General features: G+C 40.9%; 1 protein-coding gene across 1 annotated transcript; it reads right to left on the bottom strand.

Annotated features, from left to right (window-relative positions):
- Nucleotides 1–287: 287 nt before the first annotated feature.
- Nucleotides 288–19111, bottom strand: phactr4a (phosphatase and actin regulator 4a). Its single transcript, XM_043217091.1, is given in 16 exon segments — nt 288–1886; nt 3069–3145; nt 3413–3550; nt 4318–4379; nt 4511–4566; nt 4646–4802; nt 5438–5691; nt 6188–6511; nt 6513–6681; nt 7603–7734; nt 11872–12302; nt 12304–12427; nt 13008–13871; nt 14441–14521; nt 14742–14906; nt 18745–19111. Coding segments are annotated over 16 exon segments (3105 nt in total). The 5' UTR covers nt 18800–19111; the 3' UTR covers nt 288–1870.
- Nucleotides 19112–20656: the final 1545 nt, after the last annotated feature.

Genomic DNA, 20656 nt, shown 5'->3' with positions numbered 1-20656 from the left:
ACCGTGTTAAAAACACACATGTATTGCATCTTATGCATTTCAATTTCTCCATCAGGTAAGTATAAAAAAAAAAAAACATGAGACAACTGGTCATTGAGTGAATCAATAGTGCCCTCTACAGGCCCCTGGGAAATAATGCAAATGGATTATATCCCCAAACCCCATAACTACAGCAAATGATAAAACAGTATTTTATAAATCTTAGTTTGAGCAAATAAACTGATTAAAAAGAACTGTAAAGATAAATCAATGCGTAAAAGAAACCCAAAAATGAAATCAAACGATGCTCACAGTTCAGGTTTTAATTAAACATGTATTATTTGAAAGATCTTTTTAATATATCTTTACATAAAAAAGTAACTATACAGCTGTTTTGTACCGGATCATTGTATTACTTCACCTTCTGTTCGCACCTTATAAAACAGGAGAGTGTAATACTATAATTACAATTAAAACTAATTTCTGATGTCTGGAAGACGAGATATACAACGCAATCAATCAATCTACAGCATGTCTCTGTACAGTGCACAGGCCGTCTGGCGGCAGAAAAAACAAACCAGCAGTGACGTGGAAAAGGTTTTCATATTTAAGTACCAAGATTTTCGCGATGACTCCATGATGTAACATTAACCATTTAGTTTTAAATTGTTCAATGTACAGTCTATATCGTCATTTACAGCTGATGAACCCCGTCAACAACATGTCCGGGTCACAAAAAGAAGCTTTTTGGCATTATGGGGAAAAAAGAAAAATAATTCCTGTTTTTATATTATATATATATATATATATATATATATATATATATATATATATATATATATATATATATATATATATATATATACTGTATATAAAAAGCTCAGAATTCTCAGAATAGTAATATGTGAAAAAACTTTTATATTGTTTAAGAAAAAAATTAGTATTTTACTGTAATAAAATAAGATCTATTACAATAACACTGAGAACAACGCACATGAGAAAAAGCACAAAAACCATCAAACACACAAGAATAATTTAGGGGTGGGACTTTAAATATCTCAAAGCTAAAAATCAAGCAGATTCTTCAGATTTTTTTTTTTTTAATTTTTAGGTAAAATGTAGCATGTTTTTGTGGGATTCACCTTGAATTATCTAAAGTGAAGTTCTATGTTTGTAAAAACAAAAGATGAAAAGCAGGTGTTATCTGTGTGAAAAAGTTAAAGTGTGGTAAATTACAGTAAAATGCACATGAAGGGAAAGTGAGACCACGTGCAGACGTCCTGAGAATGTCAAAAATGTGCTTTCAGGTCCACACACACACACATCAGTCAGTGTGTGTTCAGCACCAGAAACAGTGTTACACGCATCTGTGTCGACAGACTTTCTTCTGTATCGAAGGTCAGACAAAAAAAAAAAGTCATGTACCAGTGTTAAGGCATAAGTGGACAGTATCTCTTTCTCACACACACACACACACACACACACACACACACACACACTCTCGCTCAGTCTCTCACAATCGCTCAACACTAAAACAGTTTATCTCCAGTGTCATAATTTCCATAAAAGTATTATTGCGGGTAAACAAGCATATTCTTGATCACAGAAACGCGTGTACCATAAAGACGATTAAAACACTCCGGTCCACGCTGTGGGAATCATGGGAACTCTACGGAGCACTGGTCCTCCAAACCCCGTGCCCCAGAAGTGCGTCTAGTATCAAGCGCCAGCGTCCCGCACACAACCGCATCACTTCCTCCTCCTCCTCCTCCTCCTCTGGACTCCAGAGCGCCGAGCGACCGGCCCGGCGGCAGGAGGATCACGGGAAACAGGATGCTGGAGTGAGATGGAGGCTTTCAGCTGCAGCTTTTATCTGTCTGGGGCTTCCTCTTTATGGCCGATGAAACCTGCGAAAAGAAATTAAAGATGACATTTTTGTTATAGAGTCCAGGTAATGGTTAAAGACAATGATCATTGAGTTACTGCCTTAACTCAAGAAACAAAAACATAAGGTGGCTGAATACTTTATTATTCTACAACCACTTCTCCATTTCTCCATTTCTTCCTTAGATTTAATGCAACATTTCTTTCATTGAACACAGTCATATATAGCCTACATCCATGTATACACACACCACCAAACGTTGGAGTTCACAAAGATTTATTTTTTTTAGAAACGAATACTTTTATTCCACAAAAACAAATTCAACTGATCAAAAGTGACCTTAAATATCGAATCATCCTTTTATAGGCAATATTTCAGGAAAAAAGTCGCTTTTATTCAGCTGAACTCAAATAGATAATTTTGTCTGGTTTCCGTCCGCATCACAGTAAACATTATTCACTTAAATTCTGATTCTTGCTAAATATTCGTGCTAGTGCTACTACATTATAGTGCTGCGTTTGATACGGTCGATCATAAAATAGTTCTAGAGAGACTGGGTGGGGTTTTCTGGTTCAGGTCAGAGGTGAGGATAGGAGAGTCTAATCGGACGTCCGTGACATGCGGAGTCCCACAAGGCTCGATTCTTGCACCGCTCTTGTTTAGCCTATATATGCTCCCACTAAATGAAACAACGAGACAGAACCGAATTGCCTCGATACCCAGCTTTATCTCCAAATGACTATAGCCCCGTTGGCTCCATCTGCCAAACTTTAAACATTGAAAACAATGAAATTAACTTGATGTGCCAAAACGTTCTTCATTTAAACAAGGAGAAAACTGAACTCATTTGGAAGCAAATATGAAGTTCTGAAGGTGAATGCACACCTTGACTCCAGCTTCCAGAAGAGATCGGATGTGCCAAAACATTTAAATCCAGACTCAAAACTCATCTGTTTAGCTGTGCATTTGATAATCTGATGATGAGCACTGTATTTCACAATTAACCATTTTTTATTCCTTGCCTTGCCTAGAGACACATATGAGCTGCATGTACATAAACGTTCTATTCAATCAAAATAATTCGAGGAGCGAATCAGCATAATAGAATGATTTTTGAAAGCCAGACTACCCTTGCGCATCTAAACCCTTTCATTATTCCAGTTAAAAAAAAAAAAAAAGAGAGAAAGGGTTAAAAGGGTTTCACCTGGTGTATATCCTGCTGTCCTCATGAACTTCCATTTCTGAGCTCTTATATTCATTCAGCTCTTTTCTTATGGCCGCCTGGAAGAGGACAAAGAAAGAAAGAACTACATAAACACCGGTCTAGTTACACATTGAAGTACACCTTCAACATAAAAGTCCTGTACTTTAAAGTGGTTGGAAAACAGCGTCTCTCAGTGTCCATGTGGCTTTTCAAATTAGTTTGTCAAGGAAGCTTTGCCGTTTTCGATTACGTGCAAACGCTTTTACGTAACTCTCTGCTATTTACGTAAGACAGCATGCTGTTATATCGGTCAGCAGCAGAGGGCAGCAGTGATTGGGTCAGACCTTGTCAGCAGGTGTTAGTTTGGTCCAGGGTTTGTCGGCTCGCCGGTCGTAGTCTTGAGCGTGAGTGCACTCCACATACTCATGAAAGCGCAGGATCTTTCTGGCCTGCAGCTCAGCCACCGTGGGCCTCTGGGACAACTGCACGCAGAAACCACAGAAACATCTGCTTTCACGCCGGATACACACTCGAGAGCAACAGTCAAAATATTTTTTTGCCACAATACGGTACTTTGATAGTTTGTAGGTTTTTGTTTGCATTTATTTCTCCACTTCTCAGAGACAGTTAAGAAGTCGAGCAGGTGATTAGTCAACATTTTATGATCTTAATTTTTGAATTTTAAAGCTCTAACAAGAAGCATTTCGTTTATTTATTATTATTATAAAAAAATTAAGAGATCAGAGAAATAACCTTAATTTACTGATTAACAAAACTTCACTATCATTTTATTCAATTTATTTGTAATAATGTATAATATAATAATGTTTAAAAAAATAGTTATTGATTTTATTAACATTTATAATATTATTAAAGTTTACAATATTATTAACAGTATTTTTAAAAGAAAATTAAACTGCATTAAACAGCTAAAAAAACCCAACACTGCTCTTTTGAATTTTTTCCACATCAATGCTGAAATGTCTCTTAGGCACAAGACAAGCAGACTGTATTTAATGGCTGCTGAAAATTCAGGGAATAAATTACATTTTAAAATATAAAAATATAATACTTATTTTACAGATTTTTTCAATGAGGTGAAACACAGGGCCCAAGACCGATCTAAATTATCCAGATAGAAATTTGTTATCCATTCTCAATTGAAAAAAGTGCCCTTCAAAAGAAGATGCCCGTTGTATCATCGTATCAGAGAAACAAGCGGTCAGATAACGGACGTGTGCCTCCAAACCTTTCTGGTCAGTCTGCGCTTGATCTCGCTCCTTTCTGCCCGTCGGTCCGCTTCGTTCTTGGCTGAAACGAAAGAACGTGCAGATGTTAAGCAAATCTTTTCTGGAAGCATCGCTAAATTGGGAACGGCGTCGGGTACGACCGACTACAACAACCGCTACGAGGGACGGGAAGGCCGTGGATGTAGCTCTGACCTTGTAGGATGTTTCTCTGCTCAAGCTCTTGCGCGGTGGGTCTCTGACTCAGTCTCCTGTGAGAACGTGCACAATACACACAGTGTGAGCGTGACCGGTAAAGACCCCATAAACCCACGGTGAACAGACACAGACCTTGTGAGGGTGGTGCCGATCTTGTTGCGGATGGCTTCCCACTGCTCCTTGTTGTTCCAGGTGATGCTCTCCGGGTCCTGAGACTGCTCTTTCTCCTGCTGACGCTCCAGCTTTAGAGCCAGAGTGTCCTTACGCTGCACACGGGTCGCCAGACCACCTGAGCGGACACACGCAGTCCTCATTAGCAAAACTCAGTATTGATGCCATGTGCAAAGAAAGAGTTTGAGCAAATCACCACATTATGCAGAAGACAAAGCGTTTACTTGAATGCCAAAACAGAAAATCTTCTGCTCAAAAGCACACTTTCTTCAAACTTGGGGTTGGAAATTTCTTTAGTGCTTTAATGATGTCAAAAAACTGCATTTTTTTTTTTTTTACCTTTGACTCTAACACTGACATTTAAATAATATAATTATGTCTAATTTTCTGATATATGTTTATTAAGTTACACAATTTTGTAATATTTGTAATTTTTGTAAAAAATACATTTTGTGTCTGTCCCTATGTTATAAAAAGGCACAAAAATCTTTAAAGCATTCATAGAAAAAACATGTGATTTGTAATTCTATAATGTCTAAATGAGATATATATATATATATATATATATATATATATATATATATATATATATATATATATATATATATATATACACACTTTTAACACTGCATTCACCAGTTTCTTGTTTTACAGTGAAAACTGTTACACAATTTTTGTATGCACTTGTGGACATGTACAGTATTCTTCATATAACCCTCATACGGCTGGTAAGAGTTAATTAAAGGATCATACTTGTTGGAACGTCCTCCTCATCGTCATCGTCTTCATCGTCATCTCTGTAGTTGATGGGTCCATCAGAATCGCTCTCTTCGCTCTCCTCGTCTTCGCTGTCTCCATGTCCCGTGTCCTCGGGGATGACGGTGACCCGTGGGTCTCCCACCAGACCTCGACGGCTGCGTGGCTCCAGCTCCAGCTGGCGTGTGGGTCGAGGAGCGGGGCGCAGCTTCCGCAGCTCTTCTTCAATGTCAAAATCGTCATCCTCAGGCCTGAATGATCAATCATACAGACAGTGAATATATGAAGGGTGAGTGTATTTACTGCAACAGAGCAAGTGTGTAACGCATTTGTGGTTTACAGGGACTCTCCATAGCAGTAATACATTTTCTATCACCCTACACCAGCCCTACACCTAAACCTACCCCTTGAAGGAAACTATTGGCATTTTTGAATTTCATAAAACACTGTTTAGTATGTTTTTTAAGCCTTTTGTTTTATGGTGACGCAGGAAGTCATAATTTATTTTTATTATTATAAAAATGTGATGTTTAATGCACTCCATGTTGCTAAAAACAAATGAAATCTTGTTTTTTTGATCAATGTGGTTCAAGATAATCCCATTTAAATCAAATTTGTAAATGTGTAATGTAATAGACTACTTTACTAACTATTTTTTTATTACCATTTGCAAGTCATCTACCCAGTGGAGTAATAATAAGCAACATTTCTTCTTGGGTTCTGAGATGAACTGATTTGCAGACTCACAGCCGCAGAGGTTCGATAGTGACCGGAAGAGAATATCGTCCCCCTCCCGGGGCGTCAGCCAGAAAGTCCGGTGGTAACTCGAACAGAAGCGAATGCGCTCGCTTGGATCCTTCCGGGTTGGGCTGCACGGGGCCAGGACTGTTCAAGGCTCTCTGGATGCGTATGTGCAGAGGTAAGGGCGGCTGCGAGGGCGGCTCTGTGGTGGGGCTGGGCGGCTCCACGTGTGGGACCTCCGGGGGCTGGGGGACACGGGGAGGGGATGGAGGGATGTGGGACGGCGGGGGAGAGAGCGCTTCTGAGGTTTTGCTGTCGTCTGATTGAGCAGGGGCGGGCGGAAGCAGGGGCTGGGACCGGAAGGGAGGTGGGGCCTGGGGACGGGGGCTCCGGGTGATTGGCCGAAGAGTCGTCTGAGTGGCGCTTTGTCACAGGAGTCATCCTCTTTGGGGGAATGGGAGGAGATCGCTTGACTGGGACGGGGACCTGGGAGGGATCCACTGTAGAAATAAACAAAATACAATCAAAATGAACGACACATTAAGCACATATGGCGACATCGGATTAGTTTGCACGAAAGTGACAAGCTAGGATGCGTAAACATTGATTTGCATGCCATGGAATTAATCAAAAAGGGATTAGTGCAGGATGGGGCGGGATTTAATATTCTAAGATAACGGGTTCTCCAGATTATATATTGAAGAAGAGTTACAATATGAAGGTCTAACCATACCTCTCAACTTTGTAAACCAGAATCCACCCAAATTTAAAGAGCAAGAACATTTAAAGTGATTATAAAAACTGCAGCACTTGCATAATAAATAAAATAAATAAAATATTGCACAGTGTGAGCCCGTCTTTAGTTAAAATAAACTCGAATGTGTTTCCTAATTAGTTTCTCAATACCATGTTAATAGACAGGCTTGAAGGAAATAGCTCCTCTCTTGAGTACTGTGACGGTGCAGGTTAAGTGTGCCCTTGATGCCGGTCAAGCATCCATTTCTGAGAGTGTGCACTTTGCGTCAAGTATGTTTCTGGGCTAAAGGTCAAAAATCTTAACCGTAGGCCAGTTCCATCTCAAAAACTCAACGTTAGACACTTCCACTCATTACCTGCTGTTCAGAGACGATTTCCCCAAGAGGGTGAAATGTTAGTACAAGTGTACATTTTCCGACAACATCCAGACTCATTCTGAATTTAATCTTCATTACGATTTATTCTGTTAATCCTCAATCACGGTTACCTACATATCTTTTGAGTAGGATGAGCTCCATTCATTAGTTCTCGGTAATCACAGTGATTTGCAGTTGGATCGTGGAGATATTGAGTATGGGTGTGAAAACAAGCATGACTCTGTGAGGTTATTAGAGCATTAGGACATGCATGTCAGCTGGTGCGGGACGGGACGGGACCAGGGCTACCTGGTTGGAGCTGAGCGCCCCTTTGGCTGAGGTAGGTGGGCAGGGAGAGATAGACTCCAGACTCTGCCTGCCATCTCCAGCTCGTCCAGTACTGAGGAGGCGGAGCTTTGGGATATCTTTGTAATGTTGAAGCTTTTGGGTGGATGAAGGGAAATGTGTTTTTAGCATCTCAAACAACAAATCACACGAGCTGTTGAACACTGGTCTAGTTCAACAGGTGACACCTATTAAAACCTCCAAATGCTTAAAGGGATAGCTCACCCAAAAAAAAAAACAACAACAGTCAATTACTCACCCTCATGTTATTCCAAACCCATTAGACTTTTATAATAAAGACAGATATATGTAATGAAACCTGACAGATTTCTGTCCCACCTTTGAAAGTTGAAGTGGATTAATCTAAGTCAAGTCATTTTTTATTATGGAGTCCTTAAAAAAAATTGTTCAATTTCAAAATATATTTTAAATTTAGAATTATCTCCATTCCACCACTGAAAGTCAGTTCTGCCAAAACTTTGATATTATTTCCACTATTTCTTAAGAGTTTGGAAACACATGATGGTGATTAACTGTTGACATTTCTTTTTGTTTTGTTATCTCTGAACTGAATACTAAGTAGGGGGTAAAGTACATCCAGCAAGTTGTTATCGCAGAATAAAACCTGAAAGGCTTATCGGCAGCCCGACGCAAAGCAGAAGTTATCTGGGAATAACAAACCTTGGAATGCGGCGACTGACCAATCAGAATCGAGCATTCCATGAAGCCGTGTAAAAAGCAGATTTAAATAAAAACACCCCGACATCTCAGCCTGTGACTCGACCAATGGCAAGAGCGCAATGAAAAGTAATAGAAAGCTTATGATTATTTGTTTAACTTTTGATTGGACACTTCAGCTTCATGCTGGTGGATACTGGTGACTTAAACTGCGGTGAAGTCAAACCTACAAAACATATTTAGATCCTTTAAAATAAGTTTAAAACTTAAATACAAATTAATATGTCAAGCAAAACGTCCAACAACATAGACACTTGGGTCAGTTGGTAATAGGCTGGAAAACCCTGTTTTAAAAGGGGTTGTGAACTGTGAAATTAGACTAAACTCCCTTGATTTTTAACATATTGTACTATTAAAGCAAGATGATCAACGCCTGCTACATTATATCATCCACAACTATTCAAACATTTCTAATGAAGGGGTTAAAAACATCATATTAATTCTAAATGATGTTTTTTAATGTAGACATCTTGATAACATAGGTGGACCTCAGAGAACAGTACAAAATAATAAAAAAAGCATCATGTTCATGACTCTTTTAGTATTTGATCATCTCAGTCTCTTAACCGTTTTAGAAGGGGAACTGAAATGGGACTGTCCTGGTATCTAGGGGCATCTATAAATGGATCCTGTTGGACAGGGATGGTGTGTTCTGTGTTTCTGACACCCGGGCAGCTGCTGCCTGCCTCTCATGCCACTGGGCCACGCCATGTCTAAAGTTATCTTCCCTCAGTGACACCTTCAACCATCAGCGGGAGCTCGCTTCTACTTTCGGTTCACAAAATCTACTGCAACAAACTATAGAAAACCAACCTCATTTTAATGCAGCAAATTGTGGAATGACCTCACGGATTCAACCAATTGACAAAATATTAAGGTGGTTACTTTAACGCCAGGTTACTTTTATCCAGGCTTAGAATTCTAGACTGAAATGTCTATGGAGAAAACGAATGGGGAAAAAAAACAGAACCCAGGTGGCTAGACAAAGTGGGCGGTCTCTGTTCTGCTCTATTGTACTGATAACAAAAAACGCTAAGGACAAAAGTACAGAAGGTTCTCGTGTCTGTGAGCAGATAGAGCATCAGCTGCAAAGTGGGACAAACAGATACGCTACAGTCCTACAGGAACACACACGCAAACACACACACATTTTTCCATCCCTTTCTCAGGTACATTTGCTTTGGCCATTTTTTGATTGAATTATTGTGAAACAGTACATTTAAAACCTGTCAGACAACAAACATTGAGTCTCAGTGTAACTGTCTGCGTTTCCTCAGAAGTGGATGGAGCCACTCAGAGACAGGTGTGTGTGTGTGTGTGTGTGTGTGTGAGAGATATGAAGCCGCCCAGCAGCTCAAACATGTCTCAGCCTGTCCATCTCGCTGGAACGCTCATCTGTCTCTGCACTTCAGAGGGAGAGAGCAGCAGACACTCACACACCTGATTCACTAAACACACACACACACATATATATATAACCGACTTCAATCTGAAGAGGAAAAAAAAAGGTCCATAATATGCACAGCTGTGAAGCCTGTGTGAACGCAAAGCATTTCCCCTCTACTTTTCTTTTCTCTTTACTGACCCATATCTTACAAACACACATATCGCTTAAAACAAGCTGTAACCAGCAATTAAAAAAGTAAAAGAAAGTGACATGAGTACTGCGTGTAGCTGACATTCTTATAATACTGCATCTCAATGTCTACTCTGTATCTTTATTGGTATAGCTGTGTGTGGACTCTGGCTTTCTTTAATACCGAGAACGTTTTCTACAACTATATCTTATTGTTTATCGGTGTGAACAGGGATTAGGTCCGAACTAAATCATGCATGTCTCTGTTAGGAATAAAAGAAGTTAAATTAAGCTCTGTAGACTAAATATGAATTAAATGTGAATCTGTCAAGGCGATATGCTGCGGGGTAGGAAACAATATAGCTAATTACTGACAGTACGTCCACACAGGCAAGGAGGTACGTGGAAAACTATCTACAGAATAGCAATCCACGAGGAAGACAATATACGTGACGGTCAAGACTCAGCTGCATAAATATTTCAGGTGGTTTCAAATATTAAGCATTACAACATAACCCTACCTATATATAATACATATTATTCTTACTAGGGGTGGAGGCACATGAGTGATCTTCAATGACATCAATGGTCGATCATGTAATCAATGACAACTCTACAGAAATAACTCAAACGGGGAGCTTTTTTTAATCGTATAATTACAAGAGAGCTTACACACAGCACACGCCAACTCTAGCAATAAACACACAAACGTACGACTCATATTTTCGAGAGTTTTTTTTTTTTTTTTTTTTTTTTTACCCAGGTTTGGAAAGCCACTGAAAACAGCAGGCTGGAGACGTAAGAAGAACATCTAATCTGTCTTGAATTGAATTCTCCTGGGATTTAAGACACAACGTAAACAGTGTGCAGGCTTAATATGATTATTGGGCTAATCTGCGGGCAGCTCAAATGACGTCCTTTGAGGTGACTTGATCGGCAACAATCACAAAACAATCTTCTTAGAAAAAACAATGATATCCTTAAGAAAATATTTGGCAACCTCTTAAGAACTGCACTTTAAGTATTTATTACAAATTATTAAAAACACTTTTTAATAACAGCACACTATGAATCATTAGTTAAGCATTAGTAAAAGGTCACTTAGACTTTATAAAGCATTCTGTAACAATAATTAGTAAGCAATTTATAAATATAGCTATAATTGTTTTGCTATTGAACTTTGTGTGTGTGTGTTTAATAACTGATTAATAATACTTAGATTAATACTTAATGATTTTTTACATTTCTAAATTACTACATTATTTACAAACAAAGTTGTTTAGGAGTAAACATGATAATAGTTGCTCAGTGTGTGAATATGGGCTTTATTAATATTTTTATTGCTGTAATTCATGTTAAACAGTACAGAAGGATACAAAACCCAGTAAATGTACGCAGTAATATTTGTATGCCTCCGTGTTGTGTTTATTAGGTTTTTTTTTGGCTATTTGAAAGTCTGGAATCCGAGGGTGCAAAAAAAATCCTTTAAAGTTTAGAATATAAATTTTAATAAAGTTAAAATTTTACTAATCAAAAATTACGTTTTGATATATTTATGGGTGGAAATGTACTAAATATCTTCATGGAACATGATCTTTACTTAATATCCTAATGATCTTTGGTATAAAAGAATAATTGTAACCCACACAATGCATTGTTGTCTGTTGCTACTTTTGTGCTCAGGATCACTAAAGACTACAGAAAAATTGTATTAATATAAACTTTTCCAAATTTTGACATCACCATTTTAAAGGCCAGTTGACAGATTCAGTTTTTTCCTGGGCCTTGGGAAAACTGCTAGGCATTTCGAACGGCTCATGCTTTTATCATCCTGCACAGTGGGAGTGGAGTCTACTCAAAAAAGCAGCATGAAGACACACATACTGGGGCGAAAGCTGACAGGACAAAGACTGACTCACCTTGAAGTGCAGTGTTGCTGTTGTGATGGGCGGGTTTGGGAGGGGGCACTGGCGGCTGTTTAGCAGCAGGCGGGTTGGAGTGGGCGGAGACGATGGGCGGGGTAGAGTGGGCGGGGACAGTGGGAGGAGTCGAGTGAGCGGGGAGAGTGGAAGGGGTAGAGTGGGAGGGGACCGTGGGAGGAGTCGAGTGAGCGGGAAGAGTGGGAGGGGTAGAGTGGGTGGGAACAGTGGGCGGAGTCGTGTGGGCAGGCACTGTAGGCGGAGCTTCACGGCCTCCTGCTGTTACGGGAGGAATGGGATTACTTCGGGAGGTGTCGTCTACATTTAAAGACACAGTCCGGGGAGGAGGCTTAGCAATGGGGGGAGCAGAGGAGGAGGAGGAGGATGAAGATGACGACGATGATGAAGAGGAGGAGGACGGGACCGGGAGTCTCGGTGGAGGAGGAAGAAGCCATCAGCCATTTGGGAGGGAGAATGGCCTGTTTAGGGTGTGGCTGGGAGTCTTTAGTGGAGGCACTCGGTGCAGGTTTGGGCTCAGGAATAAACCGCACGGCCCCTAATGGTGAGCACAAGACACATGCACAAACACACATAAACACAAATAACAAAACACACACAGGTGCACAGCACAATCACAGCGGCAGGCACGAGTGACAGCGGAGCGCTTTAAAAGACCCCACAAAGTCAAAGCGGCATAGTTTTAGTTTTCTAAATACTGACAAAAATAACTTTTAAAAGGTGTACTTAGGACTACATGATTGAAATATCCCTTAAATAGTCGATACAGGATACAGCTGTTTCATGAGCAAGAGTGCACAGTGAAGTTCGACAGATCTAGCAACGCATCTCCACAAATTCTACTCTTGAAATAGATGTCTTATATAAGAGGCTTTAAGGAGATTAAGCAATATCGCGTTCAGCATTGCAAAGGAATCGCCCGCTAAAAAGTGATCACAATATTGCATTGCTTGCCAGTGAACTACAGCTCTGTGTTACCTGCCGGCCCATTTGACAACACTTGATGGAGATTTACAGCTAATCAAACAACCGGCTTTACTGACGAGATAAACTGTGCGATGCATTGCCCAGCCCTACTGTAAACGTCTCCTGACAGAAAAACAGGGTGAGAGCTTTACCTGTCTGTGCCCTTGTTTCCTCCTCCGCAGGGGTGTATCGTGGCAGTGTGCTGCTCTGGATGGCCTCTGAAAACGGCCGGACCTTCTGTCCGATGTCAGACGAGCTCTTCTGAAGGACGGGCTTCATGTCCTGTTCCGACTGAGGCCGGAAGAGTTTCCCATCAGACACCTGTTTCATGGGTTCTGGCCTCCTGACATCTCTCCTTTCCTTTTCATCTCTTCGGTCTCTCTCCTCGCGTCTTTCCCGTTCCTCTCTTCTTTCCCTGTCTTCCCTCCTCTCATTCTGCTCCTTTCTCTCGTCTACTCTCTCCGTCTCATCCCGTCTTTCTTGATCCTCTTTCCGGTCTCGCGGCTGTTTCCTGTCCCTGTTCTCTTCCCGCTTATCCCTGTCATTCTTCCTATCTTTCTCCCGCTCTTCTCTCTCAACTTTTCCATGCCAGTCTTCTTTTTCTGGCCTCCTGCGTTCGCCTTTTCCTTCCCTGTCGTCTTTTCTATCCCTTCGCTCTCTATCCCTACCTGCTTTCTCGTCTCTCTCATCCCGCCGGTACCGTCCCTCCTCCTGTCCTTGTCTGTCTCTGGGTAACGATCCCGCTCGTCTCTCCACGTCTGACTCCAGTCGGCTGCGGCGGTCCGTTTCTGGCGGTAAGCGTGTTCGAGCGTCCACGTCCAGCGGCTGACGGTTGCGACTGACGTCGGAGGGAGCTCGGCTGCGGCGCTCCGGTTCAGGTGCGAGGCTGTTCCTCTGCTCTTCTCCTTGTGGCCTTGGTGCCTTGACCTCTGACCCTGTGTCTGACCTGCGCTCTCCAGGCACTGGAGCAGTGTGTCCGTTCTTCACCGGAGCTTTGTGATTCACGTCATTACTCTCTGAAACAGATATGTATAATAGATTTTGAGACAGAGTACAACAGAACAAAGAAAAACGACATGTCAGGCGGGATTGAATGCTTTAAGTGTTTATTATAAATTATTTATCTTTGCATATCTATAAATAATAATAAAAAAATTGTTATTTTATTATTTAATCAAAAACATAGCACCCTTGCTGTGATATTTCTGATGTTGGACTGTCTTCACTAACTTTATTAATCTTGGTCTTCCCTGACTGAACCAGTTTTAAACACCCGATTGCAGGTTATTATATTATTTTCAATACGGAAAAGAATAACCACCATCAAGAAAAAAAAAATACATTCAGGGCATATTTTTATGCATCCTTTGCTGAATTGAATGCGATTGAAGTAACATCACAATGCAAGAGCTTTATGATCTTACAGCAGAAGTAAGATCATGAAGAGTTTTTGCATTGTGACGTTAATGACAATTCAGCACTTGATGCATACAAATATGCTCCGTTGATGACCGAATGAATGATTTCGATTTTGAGTAGAGTAAAACAAAACGGTAAAACAAATGCCCCCGCTAGGCTCCCATACCATTCTCTGGGACGTCCTTCAGTAACCCTCGCTCTATCAGCTCCTCTCTGGGCTTCCTCATCGACATCTTCCTCTCCAACACTGATCGTTCAGAAAGTCAACACACACACACACACACACACACACACACACACACACACACACACACACACACACACACACACACACACACACACACACACACACACAATCACTTAAGCCACTGGTTTTAATCAAAGCATATTACTGTAACTTCCGATAAACGTTTATATCAGAATGTTAATAGCAGAACACGCTCGTATTCATTATAATATCAACAGACCTTCTGATGTTTCCTTGAACTTGTCACTGCTTTTCTTCTTCCTCCATTTCCAGGGTTTGAAGATCTTACCCAGGCTGGGGAACTTGCCCTTGCCCTTTCCCGAAGGGGTTCCTGCTCCCGGAGGTGCTCCATCACTCTCTGGCAGACTATGATCCACTTCATCATCTGGAGAGGAGGAGGAAGGGTTTTTTTTTAATCACGTATTACTTGTTTACTGCAGATTATGGACATCGACTTGACCACAGTTACTAATAAACAGAATTTAAAAATCTTAATTTTCTGTAAAGATGTTCTGCAAGGACTTGTATCTTGAAAAGAGCGATACAAAGATATATCTGTCCTTTGAATAGCATTCGAATGCTATTTAATACCAAACTGTCTTATGAAAGCGATGTTAAAACGTATTTAAATCTCAGATATGGGTCTTAATACGCACTAATCAGAATATGAAACACAAATCCCCCAACACACCGCCTCTCATGGATTATTTACATGACGATATGTTATTAATGAACCCCTGTCAACTCAATCCTACAGTATAAGAACACTTTATTCAGCAAATGATGCAAATCATACTGGACATCCAGTTACGACTTCGGGCGTAAAGCATGTGAAAATAATAAAAACCACTTCACCAACCATTTCACAAGAGAAAAAGAAAGCAGACTAGGTTTTTTTAAGATAGGACTCAGTACATACTTGCCACAGTAACCGTTTAAACCTTTATAGTCTGATAACAGTGTAATATTCCATAATAATGGAATAACTCTTTCAACTGGCTCATGAGTCACATGCAACAACAGAGGGCGTCGATTCAGGACAGTTATATGGATACTGAAACTCTTACTCAAACGAGCCATGAGCTCAGAGTAATTCACAAACCACCAAACAGTTTACACCCAGCTGGGTTTTACAAATCGTGTGTTGCTACCAAACCCTCTTCCTGGATTCGTAAGCGCAGGTTACATTACGGACCGTATAAAAGATGGGCTTTAGTAAACGATACCATAACTAGACCTAATCATGGCAAATCAAGCCGCCAGGCCAGTTTCTCAACATCCCACAGGTATTTGAGAGGTGCAAGCTTTTAATGTGCATTTCACACAATCAGCTGGTGACAGGCGAGATTGAACCAGATCAACACTAACCACTGACCCACGCTAATGTCGGGCTCAAATAAATCTTGCATGTATTAATTACATTAGAACAGAAATACCATACGTGGCAATGTAACGGAAACTGGATATTAACATTATTAACGTTATAGTATTAACATTAGGGCGTGTATCACGTGCACTACCGCCGGTGGCAATCGTTACGGCCCTAGTGGCCACAAATTCAGAACTTATTCCTATGAATTATTCATTTCTGGACCGTTATATTATATAAGGGGTGTGATTTCAAGTTTCCCTTTCTCTTTGGAGTGTTACAAGCTGTTAGTGCATGAATAAGATCCCAAAAGTTGCTTAAACCCAAAGAGAAATTCTTCAAAAAAAAGACCCGACCACACCTTCCTAAAACGGCTCGTTTAAACACGCCCCCACTTTTCTACATCACAGAGTGGGCTTATTTTCAAACACACTTCTTTCCTCGCATGTTTATCTATTATTCTCGCTGTAGTGTTCTGGCGACGCTGTGTGTGTCGCTGTGTTTCCAAAAGAGGACACATAAAAAAACAGTTAAGGTTTTGCACTGTATGAACGTTTTTTGTCAACATAACTGGACAATGAATATCTAGCACCCAGCATGTTTTGCATGGGACTGAATTTGGATAGTAAACTGTAAAATTAAATACAAAAGTGTTCTTGTTTCCTCTTTGCTTGCTCCATAGATTCCACATAGTACATATTTCCAGTGTTTGAACAGACGCTAGGATGTTGTAACATAGGAAAGAGAAGGCCGTGTTATTCACTGCGCAACTGTATTTTGCATGAATAATGAGACCGTTAAACAGGTCTGAAGACACAAGACAAGGCAGGTTGTGTATGACACACGGGGTGCTTTGGAATGTTTCTGGGTTTTGGCAGCTCTGTTGGCCTAGATGCTCTTAACTGATCTGGCAAGGGTTTGACAGCACACAGACCTAGTTTACTTCACTCAGATGGGATTCTTCCAACGACAACACTTCACACATGTGGAAAAACCTTTAAAAGAAGATACTCAAAAACAAATTCAAAAACTAAAAAAAGCATATTATTGCTTTATACTGCTTTATTAAAACATCTTTCAGCTCTGCAACTCTGTTATATGATGAAAGCTTGATTCTGACTGGCCAATGACACAACATCAAAAAACAGATGCTTATACGCCTTACATTTACAAAGCCTTACACATTTCCTATTAGGTGTCTGACAATTAGGCCTCCTTTCTGCATACTGGAAAAACACACTGTCCTCGTGTTGTTTGGAAAAAAGAAGGGCACAGTGACAAGAGAAAACAAGCTGGCTCACTGTCATGGCCTCACAACCTTGATAAAACAGAATAATAAGGTAATGAACTTAACGCTACCAAAGCACAGGCCACAATAAACCTACAACAGCGAGCACTGATCTTCACCTGACACACACACACCTCAATTAATGTTTCCACAAAGCACTGCCTCAGCCTCAATGAGCTCTTTGTTTCAGGAAGGCTGTGCATTCCTCTCATATCGGTGACATACGTGAGAATCGGATCAGAGCTGACGGCCTCACTCACAGAGAGTACCGTACCGTTATGATAATGGTAGAGGACATCACACACGGACGTCGAGGACACTGTGTGTACATAAACACGGAGGTCAAGAGTCAACGGGCGAACTGATCGAGCTAGGAACTAGAGATCAAACATTAAGAGTGGAAAGAGTATGGCAGGTGATGCTGTTTGATTAGAGAACAAACAGAAGATTCATAGCAACACCTTAAAACAACAGAAGATGCTTGCAGTATACACTTGTGCTGCTGCACCAGAACCACTGCAGCTTATATGAGCCCTATTAAAAAAATGTAAAAAACTTCCGCTCACTAAAAGTGGTTTTTATTTGATTAAAAATAGAGTGAAACAATATATGTCATAATGCAACATACTATCACAATTTATGTATTGTATTTATTTAACATAAAGCTGAATCAGAGTCATATGCATATGCTTGATTTATTATATTTGGAATGGAATGCTGCTGCCATTAAAATTTTTTAAAAACAAAAAACAAAACCATCTGATACGGTGCACTCTAAACAATAGGAAACGTCAAACAGTTGAATACTACACACACAACCTCAGAACACACATCTAACTCTGCGACTAGTTATCAACTTGCAAATATAATTGGCTGATTAGAAATAATTTAAATCAGACAGCATATTAATAAATCGCATAAAAACAACAACAAAAAAAAAGCTTTTTGGAAGGAAGTAAAATATACTGAACCCTTCTCTTTTTGCTCTTTACAGTAACAAAAAGAAAAGTGCTATTATCTCGCCATGATTTACTTTTGTAAGTATTGAGTGTGAAGTAAAACTGACGCGGACATTAGCAACACACGGCAGCGACAGCATAATAGTTCAGACCTTAAGACCTCCTTCAAAAAGAAGCCTTTCTCATCCGAGGTATGAATCGTATTACGAATGAGCCTCTTATCGGCGTCCTGTCGCAGAGCTGGAAACGGCGTCGACAAGAAACCGCTCGAGTCAGCTTGAATCAACAGACGGCACAAACAGGTTTTCTCCTTGAACGCAAACACCCGGCCATACGCCGTTAAAAAGACGTACGCTACAGACAGCTAAACGGTCTTATCGTCTCCGGGTCTAACCGGAGAGGAAGCGTGCTTGACGGAAACACGAGAACGTCCGATTGCACAAGCGCCACATTCCTCCCGGACGCGCATTCACCCCACCTGCCCATGCCTGTCTCCGACTCCTTCCTTCAGCGCGCACCTGAGATCGCTCGGAAAAAACAAAACCGACCGCGAGAAAGCCGTTCAAATGCGTCCCCTCATCTCCATGTCCTGTCCGAAGGCACTCACCTGTTATGTAGGCATGGTTGGGGTTTAAAGTCTGAGTGCCGGCTCCCTGTCCCATAATCCTGCCCTGCGCCCCGTCCTCTGCCTGTCCCGGGGCCCGCGGCAGGGAGGGCAAACACGGTTCCACTATTCTCTGTAATCCTAGACGTCGGAGCTCATTCGGCCCTCCTTCTCACTTCACAACTTGTGTTTTGGTGGCTCGCTCGCTCCCGAGTCGACAACACCCGAAGGTCCCTCCCCTCCCAGAAGCCTTGGCTTCATAAATAACATACTCCGCTCGTCTGAAGCGCGTCAGCTGCCCGGGATGCCGCTCATTCCCGGCCGCTGGATTTTTCCAGAGGAGACGGGAGCCGGGGGTTTCAGGGTCTTGACCTTAGGTCGCTACACACCTTCATTTCCCAAAATGCATTAGACGGTGCAACGCAACCTGAGAGCAGCTGCAACACGAGCAGGAGCCGAGGTGGAGCGTTTGACCGGCAGGAAGTGACATCACAGGGGGTTCGGGTTACTGGGAGGGAGACCGATAGTGAGGTGGCGGCACAGGCTGATTGTTGACACGCGTGTGTGTGTGAAATGAAGAGCGTTCACTGTATATACGTCCACTGATGCTCAACAGCTAGGCGTAGTCAAAACGTGATGAAAACATTCCTGACAATTACGTGGATGAGAAACGTAATTAAGCAGCGCAGTGCTGTAATGTGATTGGTTTAGACGTAGTCACGTCTACTGCCCAGTAACTTCTAATGAGCTCACGCAAAGTCATGCTTGTGAAGGGTTTACTGTATTTAGCAAAGATGCCAGGTTGCGTATTCGTAATGACTGAACGAAAGAGTCATCAGATAAGGGTGTACTTTCACGTCCACTGGAGAGACTGACCAAACTCACGACAACAGGTGTGTCAGAGTGGATGCGCAAAATCATCCATGTTGTTTTCTTACAATGATTTTTTTTTTTTTTTCGTTTGGTGTTTTGGTTATGAACAAACTATTTTCAAGGCTTCGAGTTTCAAGGCCTCCTTATATATTGTGCTATGTTGAGTTCATAAAGAAAAAAGTGAACAAAGAAAATAGTTTGGTCTCTTATAGCTTCAGTCTTTTCTGAATGTATAGTTTAAGTGTTTATGTTAATCTTTGAAATACATTTGTTTTAACATTTTTCGCCTGACGTAATGACATTCAGAAATTAATGTGGTTTAAATATCCAGTGGAAAAACAAATCCGCCATATTACAATTATTATATTTTTTAATTTATGTATTTTTCTAAGCAGTAAATTAGACTGATTACTGAAGGTAAGAAGTAATTATGCTGAAAATTCAGCTTTGATCACAGGAACACATTTTATTTGAAAAAAAATGTTTGAATTTTTAATATTTCGATATTACAAATTTTTCACACCGTTTTTATCGTATATTACTAAAATAACAGCAGCCTTTTGAGCAAAAGACACTTCTTTTCAAAAAAAAACAAACAAACAAAAAAAAACTACTTTTTTTTGTTTATGTAGACATCAAGAGGGAAAGGGAAAAAAAGGGGATATCAAAAAGAGCTCCATGTCAAGCGGTTACATGAAATCTCTCGGGATAAGGGAGTTCTTCACACAGGACATGATGTGGCTCGTGTTATCTGGAAGCGTGGGAGTCTGGGATCAGAGAGGCGGAGGAGGACAGGACAGCAAAGCTGGCTCTGTTTAGTGCCAGTCAGAGCCAGGTTTTGAAGAAACACTTCCACACACACACACACACACACACACACACACACCTTGGATAAACTCACTTAAGCTGTCAGCAGACAAAAGCCAGACAAGGGCTGAATAGATCAAATTAAATGGGATACAAAACGTAATGCTACATGTTTAATGCTCTTAGTGCATATAAACTGTTTGTTTAAGTACCAGTTAAAGGATTTCCCAAGCAT

Source organism: Puntigrus tetrazona, chromosome 19 (assembly GCF_018831695.1).
Source record: "Puntigrus tetrazona isolate hp1 chromosome 19, ASM1883169v1, whole genome shotgun sequence".
NCBI lineage: Eukaryota > Metazoa > Chordata > Actinopteri > Cypriniformes > Cyprinidae > Puntigrus > Puntigrus tetrazona.
Note: the sequence above shows the minus strand (reverse complement) of the source record. Positions and strands in the feature narration are given on the sequence as shown.